At 45.8% G+C, this 21,585-nt stretch overlaps 1 protein-coding gene across 1 annotated transcript in view; it reads right to left on the bottom strand.

Moving 5' to 3' along the window:
* Positions 1 to 21,268: 21,268 nt before the first annotated feature.
* Positions 21,269 to 21,585, bottom strand: part of gfra4a (GDNF family receptor alpha 4a) — a 94,305-nt gene continuing 93,988 nt past the window's right edge. Inside the window, exon 8 of the mRNA XM_070859534.1 lies at positions 21,269 to 21,397. Within this exon, the coding sequence (XP_070715635.1) occupies positions 21,269 to 21,397 (129 nt within the window). The remainder of the gene's footprint in view (positions 21,398 to 21,585) is intronic.

Consider the following 21,585-nt stretch of genomic DNA (forward strand, 5'->3'; position numbering starts at 1 on the left):
TGGAGCAACCCTGCAACGTTGCAAAGGAAAGGCAGGGAGGCGACACACAGTCGGTGGTCCGGGGCCTCCATACCATGGGCCAGGATCCACGAGGACCACGCGGCCTCCTGCAACTACTGAAAGTCTCAAGGCCATATTGGCCATCCTGGGCTTGCCAGAACATAGGGTCAGCGACAATAGTCTGGAGCAGGCAGCCCAAATCATAAAGTCAAGCACCATACGTGTCACAGTAGACTCCCTACAGACTCGGCTATCCCGGGTGCTCCGTAGTCACCAGACAGACTCACTCAGAACCGAGCCTTCCGTATGCTATCAACAGAGAATGTATCATGATCACACGGCTCCTCCACACGACATCAGAATAAATGATGTAGACCATGATCATGGCCCCAGATGGCCGCTAGCACTGTATTAGCCAAAGAGGGGAATGGAGCGTTTGTGATGAAAATGGAGTGTTTGTTGTGAAACCATGTACTAGGCAAACGCAGAAAGCATTGGACCAGGCCAAACTGCGAACTACAGATAACTAGGAACCACTGTGAAAGGACCTGGTCCCCAGCGACCCACTAACACAATCGACCTCGCTGTCAACCAGAGGATGAACCCACCATGCCCGTCAGTCCGATCAGACCAGCCGTGCGGCTGTGCAGCAATAATCTGACCAACTCACCCATGCCAGGACTTCAACTCAGGCGATCAACCTGGGAACGCAGAGCGCCAGATCACTTCAACTTGCAAATAACTTGTAGATAAGACTCCAGAGTGAGGAAGCAGCATGGTGGATCACCTTTTATACCTGCTTGCCCAGGGTGCACAGGTGACCCTGAGGTCTCCCTGGTGGCAAGTCTTACATATTGGATAGGTTTACATACCGGTACATACATAACAGAACAGATGAATGTGTGGTTGGAGAGATGGTGCTGGAGGTTCCTGAGGCATTGGGACCGTTTCTGGCGGAGGTGGGACCTGTACAAGCCGGATGGGTTGGACCTCGACAGAGCCGGGACGAATATCCTCGCGGCGGTGTTTGCTAGAGCTGTTAAGGAGGGTTTAAACTAGCTTGGCAGGGGGATGGGAACCCGAGAATAGATTCAGTAGGGAGAGAAGCAAAGCTGAAATTGGAAAGCAGAAAAGTAGAAAGTAATTTTCAAAGACAGAGGAAACAAGATCTAGAAAATAGACAACAAGGAAATTTGGCAGTGCTAAATGGTATATACCTCAGTGCAAGGAGCATAGGGAATAAGGCAGATGAGCTAAAAGCACTGATTGGCACTTGGGAGTATGATATTATAGATATTACAGAGGCATGGCTGGAAGAAGGGCAGGTATGGCAGCTCAACATTCTTGGTTACAGTTTTCAGACGTAGAGAGGGGAGTAAAAAAGGAGGGGGAGGTCGCAGTATTGATTAAACAAACAATTATAGCTGTGAGGAGGAATGATATATTGGAAGGATCATCAAATGAGGCCATATGGGTCAAATTGAAAAGGAGTGATCACACTGCTGGGAGTATACTATAGATCACCAGTCAGAGGGAGATAAAAGAGCAAATATATGGACAAATTTCTGAGATGTAATAGGGGATTTCAACTACCCTAATGTTAACTGGGATAGAATTAGTGTGAAAGGTACAGAGGGTGCGGAATTCCTAAAATGCATTCAGGAGAACTTTCTTTGTCAATATGTAGCAAACGCAATAAGGGAGGGGGTGGTTCTGGACTTAGTTTTAGGGAATGAAGCTGGGCAGGTGGAAGGGGTATTAGTGGGAGAGCATTTTGATGTGAATGACCATAATTCAGTTAGATTTCAGGTAGTTATGGAAAAGGACAAAGATAAACCAGGAATAAAAGTTCTCAATTGGGGTAAAGCCAATTTTGCTGAGCTGAGCTGGGATTTAGCCAAAATGGACTGGAAACAGCTACTTGAAGGTAAATCAATGTTGGAGCATTCAAGGAGGAGATCCTGAGGGTACAGAGCAAGTATGTTCCCTTAAAGAAAAAGGGTGGGACTAACAAATCTAGAGCCCCCCTGGATGTTAAGGGACATATAGGGTAGGATAAAGAACAAAAGAGAGGCTTATGACAGATACCGTGGGCTCAATATGGCAGAATTTCTAGAAGAGTACAGAAACTGCAGCAGTGAAATTAAAAAGGACATTAGGAATGCAACAGAGAGCATGAAAAAATATTGGCAAGTAAAATTAAGGAAAACCCAAAGATGTTTTCTAAATACATTAAGAGCAAGAGGATAACTAGAGAAAGAATGGGGCCTATTAGAGACCATAAAGGTAATCTGTGTGTGGAGGCAGAACATGTAGGTATGGTTCTGAATGAATACTTTGCGTCTGTTTTCACAAAAGAGGGGGGCGATGCAGACATTGCAATAGGAGGAGGAGTGTGAAATATTAAATGAGATAAACAGAATGAGAGAGGAAGTATTAAGGGGCTTAGCAGCTTTGCATGTGGATAAATCCCCAGGCCCGGATGAAATTTATCCCAGGCTGTTAAGAGAAGCAAAGGAGGAAATAGCAAAGGCTCAGACGATCATTTTCCAGTCCTCTCTGGCTACAGGTGTGGTGCCGGAGGACTGGAGGACTGCTAATGTTGTACCTTTGTTTAAAAAGGGAGAAAGGGATAGACCGAGTAATTACAGGCCAGTCAGCCTATCCTCGGTCGGGGAACATTATTGGAAAAAATTTCTGAGGGACAGGATAAATCTTCATTTAGAAAGACATTGATTGATCAAAGACAACTAGCGTGTATTTGTTAAGGGAAGATCGTGTCCAACTTGATTGAATTTTTTGAAGATGTAACGGACGGTTGATGAGGGTAGTGCATTTGATGTGGTTTATATGTATTTTAGCAAGGCTTTTGATAAGTGTGGTATATGAAATGATACAATGAACTCCGTACTGTGAGCCAGTAACCTGGTCAGTCTTTAATGCCTTTCAGAAGTGAAGATACAAAGGTGAAGTTCAAGTTATATACCGGGCCCAGAACAAGTGTACCTATGACCCTAGGACCTCCGATAGTAGTGCCCCCTGTTGGTGGGCAGACCTAATGTACATACATTACAATAAGGTCCCACTTGGAAGACTGGTTATGAAAGTAAAAAAAAAAACGTAGCATCCAGGGCACAGTGGCAATTGAATGGTGGAACAGGCTCGAGGGGCCTTCTCCTGTCCCTGTGTAATCATCATCATCATAGGCAATCCCTCGAAGCGAGGATGACTCTTACTTCCACACCAAAAAGGGATGAGTTCACAGATGTTTCAATGAAGGATCTAATATTCCAGATCCCGAACTACATCGTGAAGGGTGGAAGATGCCTGTGCTTGGATTTTTTTTAATGTGTGGTGATCGTTGCACACCAGTCACCACACGGGCTTGACAGAGCTAGATCTTGGCCCAGTGGCAAGGATTACACAAGACTAACCATATATCAATTCTGCTGCACAGACCAAGCATGCACACATATCGCAGTGTGAGCTGGCCCGTGCTGCCCCTGGGCTCTCATCTCTCCTGGGCCCCGGTCACTTCCCTCTACGCACTCTTGCTGCTCCTTTGCTCCTCCTGCTGTGCCTTCCCGCATTGCAATCAGCGACCTGGCTTTGTAGCCATCGCCCTCCTGCAGCAGCACCTGTTGCTCCCTGCAGTGGTATGCCACCGTATGCTGCTCCCTCCAATGGCCCCTGCCTGCTGATGGTCTTGCAGGCCGGGACCGTGCCAATTTCCAGGCCAGGCTGCCGCACGCTGCTCCCTCCAAAGGCCCCGGCCTGCTGATGGTCTTGCAGGTCGGGACCACACCAATTTCCAGGCCAGGCTGTCGCACGCTGCTCCCTCCAAAGGCCCCGGCCTGCTGATGGTCTTGCAGGTCGGGACCACACCAATTTCCGGGCCGGGCCGCAGCCGCAGCCACACGCTGCTCCCTCAATGGCCCCGGCCTGCTGTGCAAATGGAGTTAAGGTACAGATCAGCCATGATCTAATTGAATGGCGGAGCAGGAGGTGTAATTGGAGCAAGATCCCTGCCCGATATTACAGTGGAGGCTCTGTGCCCATTTACATGTCTTTAACCTTATTTAGCCGTTAATCATCAGGAAAAAAAAAGCATCGATCATTTGCAAGCAACAGAAATGCATCACAGCACATCCTACACTAACAAATGCCAAGGTTTGCAATCAAGACACGTCGATACAAAGTCTGAACTCAATGCAGGTTGCTGGAGAATAGTAATTATCAGTTGCGGTGTTTACACATGGGATCAAAGAACGCCTCATTAAATACAGGAAAGTGTCAGCAGCTTGGAAAATAGCTAATGTTCCAATTTTCAAAAAAAAAAAGGTCAAATACAATCCTGGGAATTCCAGGCCTGTTAGCTTGACATGTATAAAGGAGTCAATTACAAAATCCGTGATTCAAGTGCATTAAAAAAAGATTAAAGACAACAATTCAAAGCCAACCTGATTAATAAAAGCTAGTTTGAGCCCTGCAGATTTACAGGTCTGGTGCTTATTACACATTGTTGTCTTTTAATTCGATAAGGGTCCCTCACAAGAGACCGGTGACTAAAATTAAAAATTGCTAGGATGGAGGAGAATGTTGCCAATTGGATAATAAATAAGCTAAATAATTAACAAAGGATAGTGATTAATGGTGGTGGTGTGCCCCAAGGATCGGTCTCCAACCTCCACAGATCCAAGTATTTACAAAGAATCTCAAACCCCTCACACTGTTCGCCTCGAGGCACCTCCCAGTGTAGTTCCAGGCCAATCAGTAATGTGCAGTTCCAATCCTTGACTTATGCAGCAGGTGGCTGCTGCAATTTAGCCTCAGTGTCCTTGGGCTAGAGAGAGAAATATTCCAACCCATCATCACTTTCCAGTATCTCCTGCTGGAATCTGCATACCAGGGATTGTCGGATAAGGGCAAGGTGACTCAGTTGTGAAGCTCTCCATGTGATGCTGCCACTCACTGTCAAGTTTAACAACAGGGACAATCGCTACAGTCTAAGAATACAGTAAAAAACTTCAAGGTTGGAGCCAGTAATACTGACAGGTGGAGCAGACAGTGTTCATCTATTTTCAGCACCTGCTGATGATTCAGTAGATAAATGGTAATGGGCCACACAGGCTAGATCCCAGATCAGTGCCAAATTAGCTAACCTGGGCAGTACTGGGAAACATTAATAGCCTTATTGTCACAGGGTGGGAGCTCTCGATTGCTATCCCGTGACGCTTAAGTGTCCAGACATCAAACGAGGACACGACTGATTCAACTGCGATGCTGCCTACAGGATGAGGTCCTCCAAGACAAATTTTGGGAGCTAGGAGCTAAATTAAAAAGTAGGAATTAAAAAGTAGGACCTCAAAAGTAGTAATCTCAGGATTGCTACCAGTGCCACGTGCTAGTCAGAGTAGGAATCGCAGGATAGCTCAGATGAATACGTGGCTTGAGGAGTGGTGCAGAAGAGAGGGATTCAAATTCCTGGGACATTGGAACCAGTTCTGGGAGAGGTGGGATCAGTACAAACCGGATGGTCTGGACCTGGGCAGGACCGGAACCAATGTCCGAGGGGGGGTGTTTGCTAGTGCTGTTGGGGAGGAGTTAAACTAATATGGCAGGGGGATGGGAACCTATGCAGGGAGACAGAGGGAAATAAAATGGAGGCAGAAGCAAAAGATAGAAAGGAGAATGGTAAAAGTGGAGGGCAGAGAAACCCAAGGCAAAAAACAAAAAGGGCCACATTACAGCAAAATTCCAAAGGAGCAATGCGAGGTGTATTCGGAATAAGGTGGACGAATTAACTGCGCAGATAGCAGTTAACAGGTATGATGTAATTGGCATCATGGAGACTTGGCTCCAGGGTGACCAAGGCTGGGAACTCAACATCCGAAATGTTGAATACGCTTGGAAGGATAAACAGAAAGGAAAAGGAGACGGGGTGGCGTTGCTGGTTAAAGAGGAAATTAATGCAATAGTAAGGGGGGACATTAGCTTGGATGATGTAGAATCGGTATGGGTGGAGCTACAGAATTCCAAGGGGCAAAAAACACGAGTGGGAGTTGTGTACAGACCACCAAATAGTATTAGTGAGGTTGGGGACAGCATCAAAGAAGAAATAAGGGATGTGTGCAATAAAGGTACAGCAGTTATCATGGGCGACTTTAATCTACATATTGATTGGGCTAACCAAACTGGTAGCAGTGCGGTTGAGGAGGATTTCCTGGAGTGTATTAGTGAAGGTTTTCTAGACCACTATATCGAGGAACCAACTACAGAGCTGGCCATCCTAGGCTGGGTGATGTGTAATGAGAAGGGACTAATTAGCAAACTTGTTGTGCAAGGCCCCTTGGGGATGTGTGACCATAATATGGTAGAATTCTTTATTAAGATGGAGATGACACAGTTAATTCAGAAACTAGGGTCCTGAACTTAAGGAAAGGTAACTATGATGGAATGAGGCATGAATTGGCTAGAATATACTGGCAAATGATACTTAAAGGATTGACGGTGGATAGGCAATGGCAAACATTTAAAGATCACATGGATGAACTTCAACAATTGTACATCCCTGTCTGGAGTAAAAGTAAAACGGGGAAGGTGGCTCAACCGTGGCTAACAAGGGAAATTAAGGATAGTGTAAAATCCAAGGAAGAGGCATATACATTGGCCAGAGAAAGCAGCAAACCTGAGGACTGGGAGAAATTTAGAATTCAGCAAAGGAGGACTAAGGGTTTAATTAAGAGGGGGGAAATAGAGTACGAGAGGAAGCTTGCCAGGAACATAAAAACTGACTGCAAAAGCTTCTATAGATATGTGAACACAAACGTAAGTCCCTTGCAATTGGATTCAAGTGAATTTATAATGGGGAACAAAGATATGGCAGACCAATTGAACAAATACTTTGGTTCTGTCTTCACGAAGGAAGACACAAATAACCTTACTGATGTACTAGGGGACCGAGGGTCTAGTGAGAAGGAGGAACTGAAGGATATCCTTATTAGGTGGGAAATTGATGGGATTGAAGGCCGATAAACCCCGGGGCCTGATAGTCTGCATCCCAGAGTACTTAACGAAGTGGCCCTAGAAATAGCGGATGCATTGGTGATCATTTTCCAACAGTCTATCGATTCAATCAGTTCCTATGGACTGGAGGGTAGCTAATGTAACACCACTTTTTAAAAGAGAGAGAAAATGGGTAATTATGGACCGGTTAGCCTGACATCAGTAGCGGGGAAAATGTTGGAATCAATCATTAAGGATGAAATAGCAGCGCATTTGGAAAGCAGTGACAGGATCAGTCCAAGTCAGCATGGATTTATGAAAGGGAAGTTATGCTCGACGAAGCTTCTGGAATTTTTTGAGGATGTAACTAGCAGAGTGGACAAGGGAGAACCAGTGGATGTGGTGTATTTGGACTTTCAAAAGGCTTTTGACAAGGTCCCTCACAAGAGATTGGTGTTCAAAATCAAAGCACATGGTATTGGGGGTAATGTACTGATGTGGATAGAGAACTGGTTGGCAGACAGGAAGCAGAGAGTCAGGATAAACGGGTCCTTTTCAGAATGGCAGGCAGTGACTAGTGGGGTGCTGCAGGGCTCAGTGCTGGGACCACAACTCTTTACAATATACATCAATGATTTGGATGAAGGAATTGAGTATAATATCTCCAAGTTTGCAGATGACACTAAACTGGGTGGCGGTTTGAGTTGTGAGGAGGACACTAAGAGGCTGCAGGCTGACTTGGACAGGTTAGGTGAGTGGGCAGATGCAGTATAATGTGGATAAATGTGAGGTTATCCACTTTGGGGGCAAAAACACGAAGGCAGAATATTATCTGAATGGCGGCAGATTAGGAAAAGGGGAAGTGCAAAGAGACCTGTGTGTCATGGTACATCAGTCATTGAAAGTTGGCATGCAGGTACAGCAGGCGGTGAAGGCAGCAAATGGTATGTTGGCCTTCATAGCTAGGTGATTTGAGTATAGGAGCAGGGAGGTCTTACTGCAGTTGGACAGGGCCTTAGTGAGACCTCACCTGGAATATTGTGTTCAGTTTTGTTCTCCTAATCTGTGGAAGGATGTTCTTGTTATTGAGGGAGTGCAGCGAAGGCTCACCAGACTGATTCCAGGGATGGCTGGACTGACATCCGAGGAGAGACTGGATTAACTGGACCTTTATACACTGGAGTTTAGAAGGATGAGAGGGGATCTCATAAAAACGTATAAGATTCTGACAGACCTGGATAGATTAGATGCAGGAAGAATGTTCCCGTTGATGGGGAAGTCCAGAACCAAGGGACACAGTCTTAGGATAAGGGGTAGGCCATTTAGGACTGAGATGAGGAGAAACTGCTTCACTGAGTTGTTAATCTATGGAATTCCCTGCCGCAGAGTGTTATTGATGCCAGTTCATTGGATATATTCGAAAGAGAGTTAGATATGGCCCTTACGGCTAAAGGGATCAAGGGTATGGAGAGAAAGCAGGAAAGGGATACTGAGGGAATGATCAGCCATGATCTTATTGAATGGTGGTGCAGGCTCGAAGGGCTGAATGGCCTAATCCTGCACCTATTTTCTATGTTTCTATAACAAATTGCATTTATATAGTATCTTTAACATAGAAAAACATCCCAAGGGGCTTCACAGCATCAGACAAAAACTGACACCTAGGTGGTGATAATAGGCAGTGGCTAAAAGCTTGGTCACACATTAAGACCCTTTTTAAAACCAAAGGACAAGAAATGGTTAGGGCTAGGGAGAGCATTCCATAGCTTCAGGCTTTAACGCTGAATGCACTGCCGCCAATAGTGGGGTATAGTGTGCAGCGCAGGAGGCCAGTGTTCTTGGAATCAATGTTCCCTCTAGGCTGTGTGGTCGCATAGCTGTCTGCTGGACCTTCGCAGCCTGGGAGCGGCTTTTCAAATGTGAAATTTGGCACATGCGCAAAACTTTGAATGAGCTACGCAGCTCCTCAAAGGGACCACGCAGCCAAAAATAAATTAGGGGAAACATTGCTTGGAATGCAGAGTTCTTGTCAGATTGGAGGAGGTTAGAGATATGGTCAAATAGCCTGCTGCGATTCAATGACGAGGCTCAACAACGTGTATTGATATAGCATCTTTAACGTAGTAAAATGTCCCAAGATGCTTCACAGGAGTATTAGAAGGCAAAAAATTTTACACCTAGCCACATTAAGAAAAATTAGGGCAGGTGAACAAGAGCTTGGTCAAAGAGGTAGGTTTTAAGGAGCGTCTTAAAGCGGGAAAGAGAGGTAGAGGCAAGTAATTCCAGAGCTCGGGGCCTCGGCGTCAGAAGGCACGGACACCAAAGATTGAACAGTTATAATGAGGGATGCTCAAGAGGGCAGAATTAGAGGAGCGCAGATATCTCGGAGGGTTGTGGGGCTGGGGGAGATTAGAGATAGGGAGGGGTGAGGCCACGAAGGGATTTGAAAACAAAGATGAGAATTTTGAAATCGAGGTGTTGCTTAACCGGGAGCTAATGTAGGTCAGCAAGCACAGGGGTGATGGGGGAATGGGACTTGGTCCGAGTTAGGACACGAATACCTGAGTTTTGGATGACCTCTAGTTTACATAGTGTAGAATGTGGGAGGTCAGCCAGGCATGCATGGAGTAGTCAAGCCTAGAGATAAGAAAGGCATGGATGAGGGTTTCAGCAGTGGATGAGCTGAAGCAAGGGCGGGAGACGGGTGATGTTACGGAGGTGGAAACAGAAAGTCTTAGTTATGCTGCAGATATGTGGTTGGAAGCTCATTTCAGGGTTAAATATGACACCAAAGTTGCGATCAGTGTGGTTCAGCCTCAGACAGATGTTTAGGAGAGAGATGGTGTCAGTGGCTCGTGAACAGAGTTCGAGGCGGGGACCGAAAACAATAACTTCGGTCTTCCCAATATTTAATTGGAGAAAATTTCTGCTCATCTAGAACTGATTTCAGGCAAGCAGTCCGACAAGTTAGAGACCTTTGGAGTCGAGAGAAGCAGTGGTGAGGTAGAGCTGGGTCTCATCAGCAAACGTGTGGAAACTGACGCTGTGTTTTTGGATGTTGTCACCAAGGAGCAGCCTGTAGATGAGAAATACAAGAGGACCAAAGATAGATCCTTGGGGGATACCAGAGATAACAATGCGGGAGTGGGAAGAGAAGCTGTCGCAGGTAATACCAGCCTGGAAATCGCTGCGGTCCTGGCCTGCAAGACCATCAGCAGGCTGGGGCCATTGGAGGGAGCAGCGCGTGCTGCGGCATACCACTGCAGGGAGCAGCGCGTGCTGCTGCAGGAGGGCGACTGCTGCGAAACCAGGTCGCTGACTGCAGTGCGGGCAGGCACAGCAGGAGGGGTGAAGGAGCGGCAAGAATCCATAGAGGAAAGTGACCGTGGCCCAGGAGAGGCGGGAATCTGGGGCCCAGGGGCAGCATTGGTCAGCCCACACTGCGACACGTGTGCGCGCTCGGTCTGTGCAGCAGAGCTGGTCTCCAGTTAGTCTTGGGTAACCCATGCCACTGGACCAAGACCTAGCTCTGTCAAGCCCATGTGGTGGCTGGTGTGAAACGGCCATCACACGTTAAAAAAATCCACGCTCAGGCATTTTCCACCCTTCACGATGTAGTTTGGGGTCTGGAATATTAGGTCCTTCATTGAAACACCTGTGAACTCATCCCTTTTTGGCGTGGAAGCAAGTCATCATAGCTTTGAGGGACTGCCTATGATGACGACGGCTCTGGCTACGATTAGGTAAGAATGGAACCAGGCAAGTGCAGTCCCACCCAGCTGGACGACAGTGGAGAAGGATAGAGTGGTCAACCGTGTCGAAGGCTGCAGAGAAGCAAGGGTCGAGGAGGGATAGTTTACCTTTGACACAGTCACAATGGATGTCATTTGCGACTTTGAGGATAGCCATTTGGGTACTGTGGCAGGCGCAGAAACCTGATTGGAATGATTCAAACGTGAGAGTTGTGGGAAAGACGGGCACGGATTTGGGAGGCGACATGTTCAAGGACTTTGGAGCAAAGGGAGGTTGGAAATGAGACGGTAGTTTGCAAGGACAGAGTCATCAAGGGTTAATGGTTTGAGAGAGGTGATGACAGCTGATTTGAGAACCGTTAACAATGTAGGCTAACATGGGGGACAGAAAAGGATGTTGGGTGGTCAGCAGTTTGGTGGGAATAGGGTCGAGGGAGCAGGTCTCATGGACAAGATGAGCACAGCAGGTCTCATGGACAAGATGAGCACGGAGCGGTCACGAGAGAAGATGCGAGGTCAGGGCTCGGGCGGGGGGGGACAACTTTAGAGGAAGTTTGGCCCAGTGGGCTGGGGAAAGGAAGGGAAGTGGCAGAGACAGCTGATCGGATGATCTCAATCTTAGAGACAAAGAAGTCCATGAGCTCTTCATACTTGTCAGAGGTGAAGGTGGAGGAGACAGGAGAGGGGGATTTAAGATGGTTAGCAGTGGAGAATAGAAGTCGGGGTTTATCTTTGCATTCCAGAATGATTCTGGACTAGTGAGCAATTTTGGCAGGCGAGACCAGGACCCGAAAATGCTTTATGTGGTCCAGCCAGATCTGGACATCCAAAAAAAATTAGGGGAAACATTGCTCGGAATGTAGAGTTATCGGAGAGTTGTAGGGCTGGAGGAAGTTACAGAGATAGGGTCCAATAGCCTGCTGAGATTCAATAACGAGGCTCACAAATAAAAGAATACATGTCCTTAGAATAATGAAAGGTGTAGCTAAAAAGTTAGGTGGCCATTTAAACTTGGGGTAATGAGCACAGAATTTGAGGACACAATTACAAAATTCATAAACCTCATGCAAGGTAATAAGATTATTTTGTTTCCCCCGCAGCACAAAATAGTGGATGTGTAGAACACAGCATGGAAAAGTAGTTCATTTAAGAGTCAGTTAAAACTTTTAAAGAGGCACTTGGATCAATCCAAATGGGGGGGGGGGGGGGGGGAGGAGGAGTGAAGGACAGGGAGATATTAATAGAGCTGTTTGATTCACGTGGGGATTAGGAAGCGAGGAGAGAGATTTGGAAGGTAGGGAATCATGAATGAGGTCGTCATGCATTGATTGACTGTGGAAAGAACAGGGTTGATGGAACTTTTCTCATTCTAACCTCCCGGTTCTGATGTGTTTACGGGGCCATGTGATGTGAACAAAGGACACACAAAACCTCATTTGTTTACATTTTAATATGGATAATAAAAATCACTCGTAACAATCAAAACAAAATTCATACATAGCTTTCTAACAACGAGGACTTGTCGCCATAACAAGAACACAAGCATGGACAAAATGGTTTTGCACGGTTGGGGAGGAGGGGGGCTGGGGAAAGAGAGTTGCCAGAATAGACATTATACACCACATAACTGGACATCCAGGTTCAAAATCAGTACACTGACATTTAAAGGAAAAAGAAAAATTGCGTGAAAGGAATGGTACGTTAAATTGCAATGTTAACCCTTTCCGTTCCCCGCCCCTGTATCATCGTTGACCAAACCAGCCAGGAACATCATTAACATATACACCTGCTTACGTTATGGAACGTGGCCACATGTACCTCAGAAAATCAGCTTGTTTTTTTAAAGACCTTCCACACAGAACCATCTAGAATTTTAGAAAATATGTTTGATAATGTTTCACAAACTGGCGCAATGTCACTATCCTGTGGCCCTTGCTAACAAGCTGTGTCAGGGTGAGTTCTCAGTCGGCATTGCTACAAGGATTCACAGGTCAATGTTCCTTTCCCAACCCACCCCTCCATTTCTGTAATATGTGTGTGTGCGCGCCAACGCAAGTCCTTCAAGAAATGGCTCATTTCCAACCTTGTACCAATTAACAACAGAAGGCAGTCCAAGATCTGGTATGGCGTGGTCTGGGGACAGTTCAGAGCTCCCTCTGCACTGTACCAATAATTTGTCTCCACTGGTAGTAGTATTCCTGCCTCGGAGCCAGAAGATGCAGGTGGTACAAACCTTGATCCAGACAGTTCCGGATTTGAAATCCCGAGCTGACATCCGCCCGATGGGTGTGAGTGTCTCCCCCTCATTGAACAGGCTCTGGAAGCTGAAATCACTCTCACTGTTTAGGACTAAGCACCTTACGGGGTGATAAAAAGATGGTTATGGTCATGGAAGGAGTGCTAACGTTGTGGCCCGTCAGACTGTCAATCAGCCTCAGAATCCTTCCACTACATCACATAAATCGTCATTTTATTCAGCTACGGTGAAACTGCTCAATACGATTAATTTAGAATTAAGTTTCTATTGTTGATTAGTATCATTAGGAACTGGCTTCAGGCTCATTTGGGATCTTTGAAAGGAGACTCTCGGGCCATTTATTTGGGCTGATTTTGAACCCAGGTCCAAAATTGGAAAGCAAAAAAGTATTTGAATCTGGGGGGGGTGGGGGGAAAGAGGTGGGGGAGTAAGTTTTGTGCTGGTTGAGGTGAGGGATGACCCTATTGGGCTCCCTGTTTTGTATCCAGTGTCAGGATGAAGTGCTCCCAGATCAGGTACAACATGACCTAAATGCAACATGGAACTCCCTCTACTTTGCTTCAGCAATGGGGATAGAAATTAGTCCTGGGCAGTATTGCAAAGCAGCTGATTTACTTTACCATTCAAGTCTATTGGGCAGAGTGCCAAACAGGCTGTGGATTTGCTATCGGACACTTTGTGCTACTGCACAGAACACAGTTATACCCCAATAGGTCTTAATACCAACTTCTGAAGAGTACCTATGTGAGGTTTATGTTCCCACAGCAACCGTTCCTGTCTCCTGATTGAATTTTGGCCCAGGCAGTTTGATGCTATGAATCGATACCCACAAGTGGTTGGATTACGACTGTCCAAAACTCATTCCACTTGTGTCTTGGAAAAAAAAAAAGAGATTTTCATCCCATCAGTCTGGGTGGATTCTAGCCCACATCTCCCACTCCTTTATTAACCTTATACAGACTGTAGTTCAAAGAGCTTTTTCGACAGCACACTGAAACCCGTGACCTCTATATCACCTACAAGGACACGGGCAACTAGCGCATGGGAACACCATCACCTCCAAGTCACACACTATCTGGACGTGAAAATATATCACTGTTCCTTCATTATCGCTGGGTCAAAATCCTGGAACAGGGATCCCTCCCCAACAGCACTGTGGGAGCACCTTCACCACACAGACTGCAGCGGTTCAAGGCTGTAGCTCACCACCACCTTCTCAAGGGGCAATCAGGGATGGGTAAAAATGCTGGCATTGCCACTGATGCCCACATCCCATGAATGCATTTAAAAAAAGTACAAATGCAAATCTGAACATAAAATAATCAAACACTCCAAAGAATTGGCCTGATATTTTCTGTAAAAATACATCCTTGAATACTTCAATAAATTATAAGCTGGAATTTAGTGTCCATGAGGATGTGTGTGTTTGTGCTGGGGATCAGGCATGGGATTGTAGGAAAATATTATTTAATTTAATGTTTTAATATTCACTGTGGCAACTAACAAATCCCATTCATCGGCGAGTAAGAGATTTGTTCAGGTTATATCCTAAACTAAGATAGCCATCAGCACCGTGCAAACGATTCTTCATTATTCCATAAAATACGATCCTCCATTTGCTTCAGCAGCGCTGGGCCTTTGAGTTGGAGCTTCGCTATTAGCTCTGTGTTTATGGGCGAGGAAATTATGCTCTTCAACTATGCATGACAGTCGGGGAGGGAGTTCACAATTGTGGCCATAGGGTTTTACTTGTGTAAAGTGCTTTTGCTAAAGATGGTTGTGAAATTCTGTGGGAATTCATGGAATCATAGAATGACACAGCTCAGGAGGAGGTCATTCGGCCCATCGTGCCTGTGCCGGCTCTTTGAAAGAACGATCCAATTAGTCAACCACTCACCAGCTCTGTTCCTATAACCCTGTAATTTATTTCCCTTTCAACAATTTATTCAATTCCCTTTTGAAAGTTATTATTGAATCTGCTTGTCAGACAATACATTCCAGATCAGGAAAATTAACTACATTTAAAAAAAAATGACCTCTGGTTCTTTTGCCAATTACCTTAAATCTTCGTCCTCTGGTTACCAACCATTCTCCTAGTCCCATAAATCTGGTGGGAGATCAGAGGAAACACAGCTTAACCCTGTTTTCAGCCGTTTTTTGGGTTCCACCAGTTGCCCTCCGGAGTTGTGAGGGGAGACTGGGAGAACCTAGAGTTTCAGAGTCAACATCGTTTTTTGCTGGTTACGAAACTCCTGGACTGCAGTTTTTCTTTGTGCATATACCATGAAGTCACGTACAATATAATAGTCCCCATATGTAGACATTACCACATGTAACATCACAGATGGGCCTCGGGACCATCAATGCAAGTGGTGCACATCACGTAAAAAATAATTGCCATATGTATTACACAAGATTATTCCCATGCTTGGTGCGATTAGTTTGAAGTGCTGTGTGCAACGTTCGTATAATGCTGATTTATGTTCTCCTAGTCACTGCCTTTCTCCTTTATTAAAATCCATGTTTTTATTTGTTTATAATAATTTAACCCTAATTAACTATTTGAATTCCAATGTCATTTTATCTACTTACACCATGGCTGAAGTGGGCCGAACCAAATGGGCACCTGTTCCGTAAAAGAGTTTTGGGTTCATGTGACTGTTATAAGATGGCCCACATTCTGAAAAAGGGCCTTTACCATTGAAGGCCCTCTCCCAACTGTTCAGGGGGGGCACTTAGCTGTACTACCGAAAATTATTGCTTTTTTTCTATAGAGGAAATAACCCGAGGTCAGTTTCCTTATCCTCATTTAGGACTCACTCCTGAACCTTTCTTCATCGCACATCAGCAAGTCCTCCAGCCCTACCTCTCAGCTGGCACTTTCCACTCCAACATTAGGCAGAGCTTTTAGCCATCGTAATCCTGTGACTCTGGAATTATTTTCCTAAACTCCACTGTCTTGCTACATCTTTCCCCATTTCAAATCCATTCGAAAACCCTAGCTATTTGACCATGTCATCTCCACCAGTTTTCTTATTCTTTGGTGCCCAGTCTATCCCTTTCTGAAGAACATTGGGATGTTTCACCACTTCAAAAGGTGACACGTGAGTGCAAGCTTTTGCTAAAGTTTGTATTCCATAAGAGGATGCAGACCCATCCCTATACTTTGAAAGCTGTACAAGTGTCTCAAGAAGAATTAAAGGTTCGAGATGGCCACGCCTGTATATAGTCACTTAGAGAATATGTTTTGTGGACTGGCCCACTTTCATTGTTGACATCAGGGAGTGGCAAGTGGCATCAACACAAGGCATTGTTATTCCTTGTTTCTATACTTTGGTTTTCACTGCAAGTGGCAGATAATTATGCTTTTTTTTTAGGATGTTACCAGTAGAGTGGACAAGGGAGAACCAGTTGATGTGGTATATTTGGACTTTCAGAAGGCTTTCGACAAGGTCCCACACAAGAAATTAATGTGCAAAGTTAAAGCACATGGGATTGGGGATAGTGTGCTGACATGGATTGAGAACAGGAAGCAAAGAGTAGGAGTAAATGGGTACTTTTCAGAATGGCAATCAGTGACTAGTGGGGTACCGCAAGGTTCTGTGCTGGGGCCCCAGCTGTTTACACTGTACATTAATGATTTAGACGAGGGGATTAAATGTAGTATCTCCAATTTTGCAGATGACACTAAGTTGGGTGGCAGTGTGAGCTGTGAGGAGGATGCTATGAGGCTGCAGAGTGACTTGGATAGGTCAGGTGAGTGGGCAAATGCATGGTAGATGAAGTAGAATGTGGATAAATGTGAGGTTATCCACTTTGGTGGTAAAAACAGAGAGACAGACTATTATCTGAATGGTGACAGATTAGGAAAAGGGGAGGTGCAACGAGACCTGGGTGTCATGGTACATCAGTCATTGAAGGTTGGCATGCAGGTACAGCAGGCAATTAAGAAAGCAAATGACATGATGGCCTTCATAGCGAGGGGATTAGAGTACAGGGGCAGGGAGGTGTTGCTACAGTTGTACAGGGCCTTGGTGAGGCCACACCTGGAGTATTGTGTACAGTTTTGGTCTCCTAACTTGAGGAAGGACATTCTTGCTATTGAGGGAGTGCAGCGAAGGTTCACTAGACTGATTCCATGGATGGCAGGACTGACATATCAAGAAAGACTGGATTAACTGGGCTTGTATTCACTGGAGTTCAGAAGAATGAGAGGGGATCTCATAGAAACGTTTAAAATTCTGACGGGTTTAGACAGGTTAGATGCAGGAAGAATGTTCCCAATGTTGGGGAAGTCCAGAACCAGGGGGTCACAGTCTAAGGATAAGGGGTAAGCCATTTAGGACCGAGATGAGGAGAAACTTCTTCACCCAGAGAGTGGTGAACCTGTGGAATTCTCTACCCCAGAAAGTTGTTGAGGCCAATTCACTAAATATATTCAAAAAGGAGTAAGATGTAGTCCTTACTACTAGGGGGATCAAGGGGTATGGCGAGAAAGCAGGAATGGGGTACTGAAGTTGCATGTTCAGCCATGAACTCATTGAATGGCGGTGCAGGCTCGAAGGGCCGAATGGCTTACTCCTGCACCTATTTTCTGTTTTCTAAGCTTCTATGTTTCTGCACTGTGCAAGGCCCAATGTTTATCTCTATTTCAATGGCTAGCAATAAGAGAGAAATTACCTGTGTGTGCAGAGTTTTAAAATTAATTCTTGGGACTTTTGTATCACTGGCAAGACCAGCCTTTGTTGCCTTGACTCAGTGGTGGTGAGCTGCCTGCTTAACTGCTGCAGCCCAGGTGTTGAAGGTGCTCCCATAATACAATTAGATAGGGAGTTCCAGGATTTTGAGCCAGGATTCAGTCAAATTGGTCCAAAACATTAGGTTGATCATTAGCAAAAGAGCACTACACAGCTTTAGCGTCCAAAATCCGGAGATCCGGAATTTGGACCGATCTGTGGCGGGGTCGTCTGGAATATGTCCCGAAATCCGGACCCGTCGCTGCCCCCACTACTACTCGACGGGCTCGACTGACGTCCCCCCCACCCCCCTCCTCCTTACCTCTGGCCCAGGTGTTTCTAGATTCGGGACGGTGGAAAGACGTTCTGAAATCTAGAATGGCCTCGGTCCTGAGGTTTCCGGATGCTCTAACTATATATAGTGTTGACAATCAGTGAGTGTTTCTTTTAAATAGATTAAGGACAAACCTTTGTGGTCATTTAAGTTGGGGATGAGGGTGAAAGCGACCCAATGCAAGATACGTTGTAGCAAAAATAAAGAGAAGGCTCCTCTGATGGCTCGGTGGGCAAGTGTACCATCTGATGTGGTCCAGAGCCATACAGACCAGGGAGGTCACAGGACCGATCCCGAGCCCTGCTGTGGTTTCAGCCAGAGCAATGGTAAAGAAAGATCTTGCATTTATAAAGTGCCTTTCACGCCCTCAGGACATCCCAAGGCACTTTACATCTAATGAAGTACTTTTGAAGTATAGTCACTGTTGTAATGCAGCCACACAGGTCCCACAAACAGCAATGACCAGATAATCTGTTTTGGGGATGTTGATTGAGGGCTAAATATTGGCCAGAATACTGGGGAGAACTCCTCGGCTCTTCAAAATAGTGCCACGGGATCTTTTACATTCACGAGGGCAGATGGTACTTTGGTTTAACGTCTCATCCGACGGTACTGTACTGAGGCGCCAGCCTAGATTATGTGCTTAAATCTCTGGAGTGGAAATTGAACCCACAATCTTCTGAATCAGAGGTGAGTGCGCTACCAACTGAGCCACAGTTGACGTCTACCAAGCTGTAACCCCCTAACCTGAAAGTGTGTGTGTATATATATCTGTCTGGGTCAACATCAGTCGAGGATTAAACACATTTATAATGCTCCCTCACCATCTGCTATTCTCAAATAGCACACTTAGGTCACAGCGAAAGACACTTAGGTCATTCAGTTCAAATACAAACATCTTTTGGTTTTTTTTTTTAAATGTGTGCAATTGGCAGTTTTCTTTTTAATTCAACTCAGTTATTTAAATCCATTGGTCCAGGCCACCTGTTTAAAAAGTATTTGTCAACCTGAATTGTTGAAAGTCAGGGAGTCATTCTGAAGTCTACAAAAGAGAGTCAGGCTTGATAGCTTTTTAGATGCCAAGAAAAAGAAACAAGATTTTTCATACCATAGTTTAGCACTGCAGTTGTAAACTATTCATCCTTTTCTACTGTTTGAAGAGTAAGCTTAATAACTATTGTAAAAGTTACTATTCACTTTTTCTTCTACTATTTAATCAATTTATTTTGTAGTTAAAGCCTAAATCGAAGCCTGTTATTGTTATTAAGAGGGTCTCTTGATTAATAAACCGCTGAGGATTCTCTCTCAGATTCCTGGACACGACAAATTTTCCCAGATATCTGGGAAATTGAAAACACTCTCCCCTGGGACATATGGAACTGGGGCTCAGCTATGGGAACAGCCTGGGACAAAAATCAATCAAAAAACAACTTGTATTTATATAGTGCCTTTAACATAGTAAAACATCCCAACGTGTTTCACAGGAGTGTATCAGACAAAATTTGACACCGAGCCTCACAAGGTGATATTAGGACAGGTGGCCAAAAGCTTTATCAAAGAGGTAGGATTTAAGGAGCATCATAAAAGGAGGAGAGCGAGGTGGAGAGTTTTAAGGATAGAATTCCAAAGCTTGGAGCCTGGACAACTGAAGGCATGGCTGCCGAAGCCAAGTGCACAAGAAGCCAGAATTGGAGGAGCGCAGATGTCTTGGAAGGGTTGTAGGAGGTTACAGAGATAGGGAGGGGCAAGGCCGTGGAGCGATTTGAACAAAAGGATAAGAATTTTAAATTTGAAGCGCTGCTGGACCGAGAGCCACAGCGAGCACAGTCTAGAGTGGAGGAGTAAAAGACTTCTAAAAAAAAAAAGGAATCAAAGTATTGGGACATTAAATATTATCTTGAATCAAATGGCATGAATCATCCTCCTTTATCACTTCTCTTCAGAGAAAATACAGGGCCTATACAACTTAGCTTTCCTATTTGGGATCCATGTACTCTAGAGGGCTCTTCAAGGAGATCCAGGAGGCCATTAGATTTCTGTTCAACTGAGTTGGTTTGCCAATGCGTTGTCTTAAGAAAGCTGAATTCGAAAAAAAAAATTAGGACACAATTTCTGTTGCTGCATACAGATAAAATGTCTTAAATAAAAGCACAGTTTCGCTTGGGGTAGCTGATGCGGTCTTTCAGAAGCGAGTAAATGGGAGGGGAGGGTTGGGACTTCCTGAGGATGAGATTTGCAGAGTCCCCAAGTGAGTGCCAAAACTGACTAAGAGGGTCGCCCACCTTTGAAAACAACTTTGAAAGACGTTGTACTGGAATTTAGTTGAATCTCCTGTTGTTTCTCTATGGCAACGAGAATTAGCTGTTAACCCCCAATAGTGGAATTAAATGACAATTGGTGAAAAATGAATGTGCCAACCTCTTCCTTGATTCAACAGTCCCTTAATACCTGGAAAGGCGGTAAAATTCAATGAGTCTATACTTTTACACCTATTGATAAAATGCATCATTTGAGATCCGACTTCGGAACATCACAAGATGGGCACTGAAGCGTATTTTTAACATTGTTTAAATTGCAATGTGACGGTGAATTGAAAGTGAAATCTGTTTCCAAGGAAAGCCAAAGGTTTGGGATGTACGGCCGGGGCCTGGCGCCCCCGGTGTCCCGTCCCGACCCTCCCAATACAGGCAGGTACCTGGCGCTCCAACTTCGTTTCAAAACGTCCTTACGGTCAGCAGCTCGCTGGAGGCGCGGCGGCGCTCATCGCTGGGGCTTTAATTGTTTGTTTGTTTGTTTGTTGACGACGATTCAGGAGGAGAGAAAGTTCCGAGCTCAGGCCGGACGCCAGCGGCTCTTGTGTGTGTGCGCGTCACAAAATGGCTTCCCCGGCGGAAGTGTGCGTCGCAAATTGGCTTCCCCGACTGCAGAGTTACAGGTGTCGTGTTCAACTTTCATTCTCGGTTGGCCGAGTAGAATCTTCGAGAATTTTTTTTTTCATGGCGTTTTGACGACGCTGCACGAAGTGTCCTTTTATTGAAAGTGTTGCTGGGCCCGAAGGGAGGTGAGTAAAGTGATAGATAGTGAGAGAAGATGATGGCGGTTTGTGTGTCTCCCCTCCTCCCCCGGCAGTTTTCCAGCCCAGGACCGTGTCCCAAGTCCCCGCGCCCCCCTCACACCGGGCCTTTCACATCAGGCAGCGGCAGTGCAGCGCCGCCAGCAGCGGCAATGGCAGGCTCCACACCAGCCGCCATTGCCCGGGGGCTCCGGAGGCCGGGCCGGTCGCCTCTCTCCACAGCAGCCTCTCGTCAGCAACCTGCAAAGGGCAAGATCACAGCACAGGTGAATGGTGGCGGGCGCGTCCGGCCCGTCCTCACTGCTTCCAGCACTTGGAGAGAGCTGTTCCACCAGTGCCACTTCTTCCCCACCCCACCTCACTCTCTCTCTCCCCCATCCACCTCTCTCTCTCTCCCCCCACCACCTCTCTCTCTCTCCCCCCCACCC

This window comes from Pristiophorus japonicus, chromosome 2, assembly GCF_044704955.1.
Source record: "Pristiophorus japonicus isolate sPriJap1 chromosome 2, sPriJap1.hap1, whole genome shotgun sequence".
Taxonomy (NCBI): domain Eukaryota; kingdom Metazoa; phylum Chordata; class Chondrichthyes; family Pristiophoridae; genus Pristiophorus; species Pristiophorus japonicus.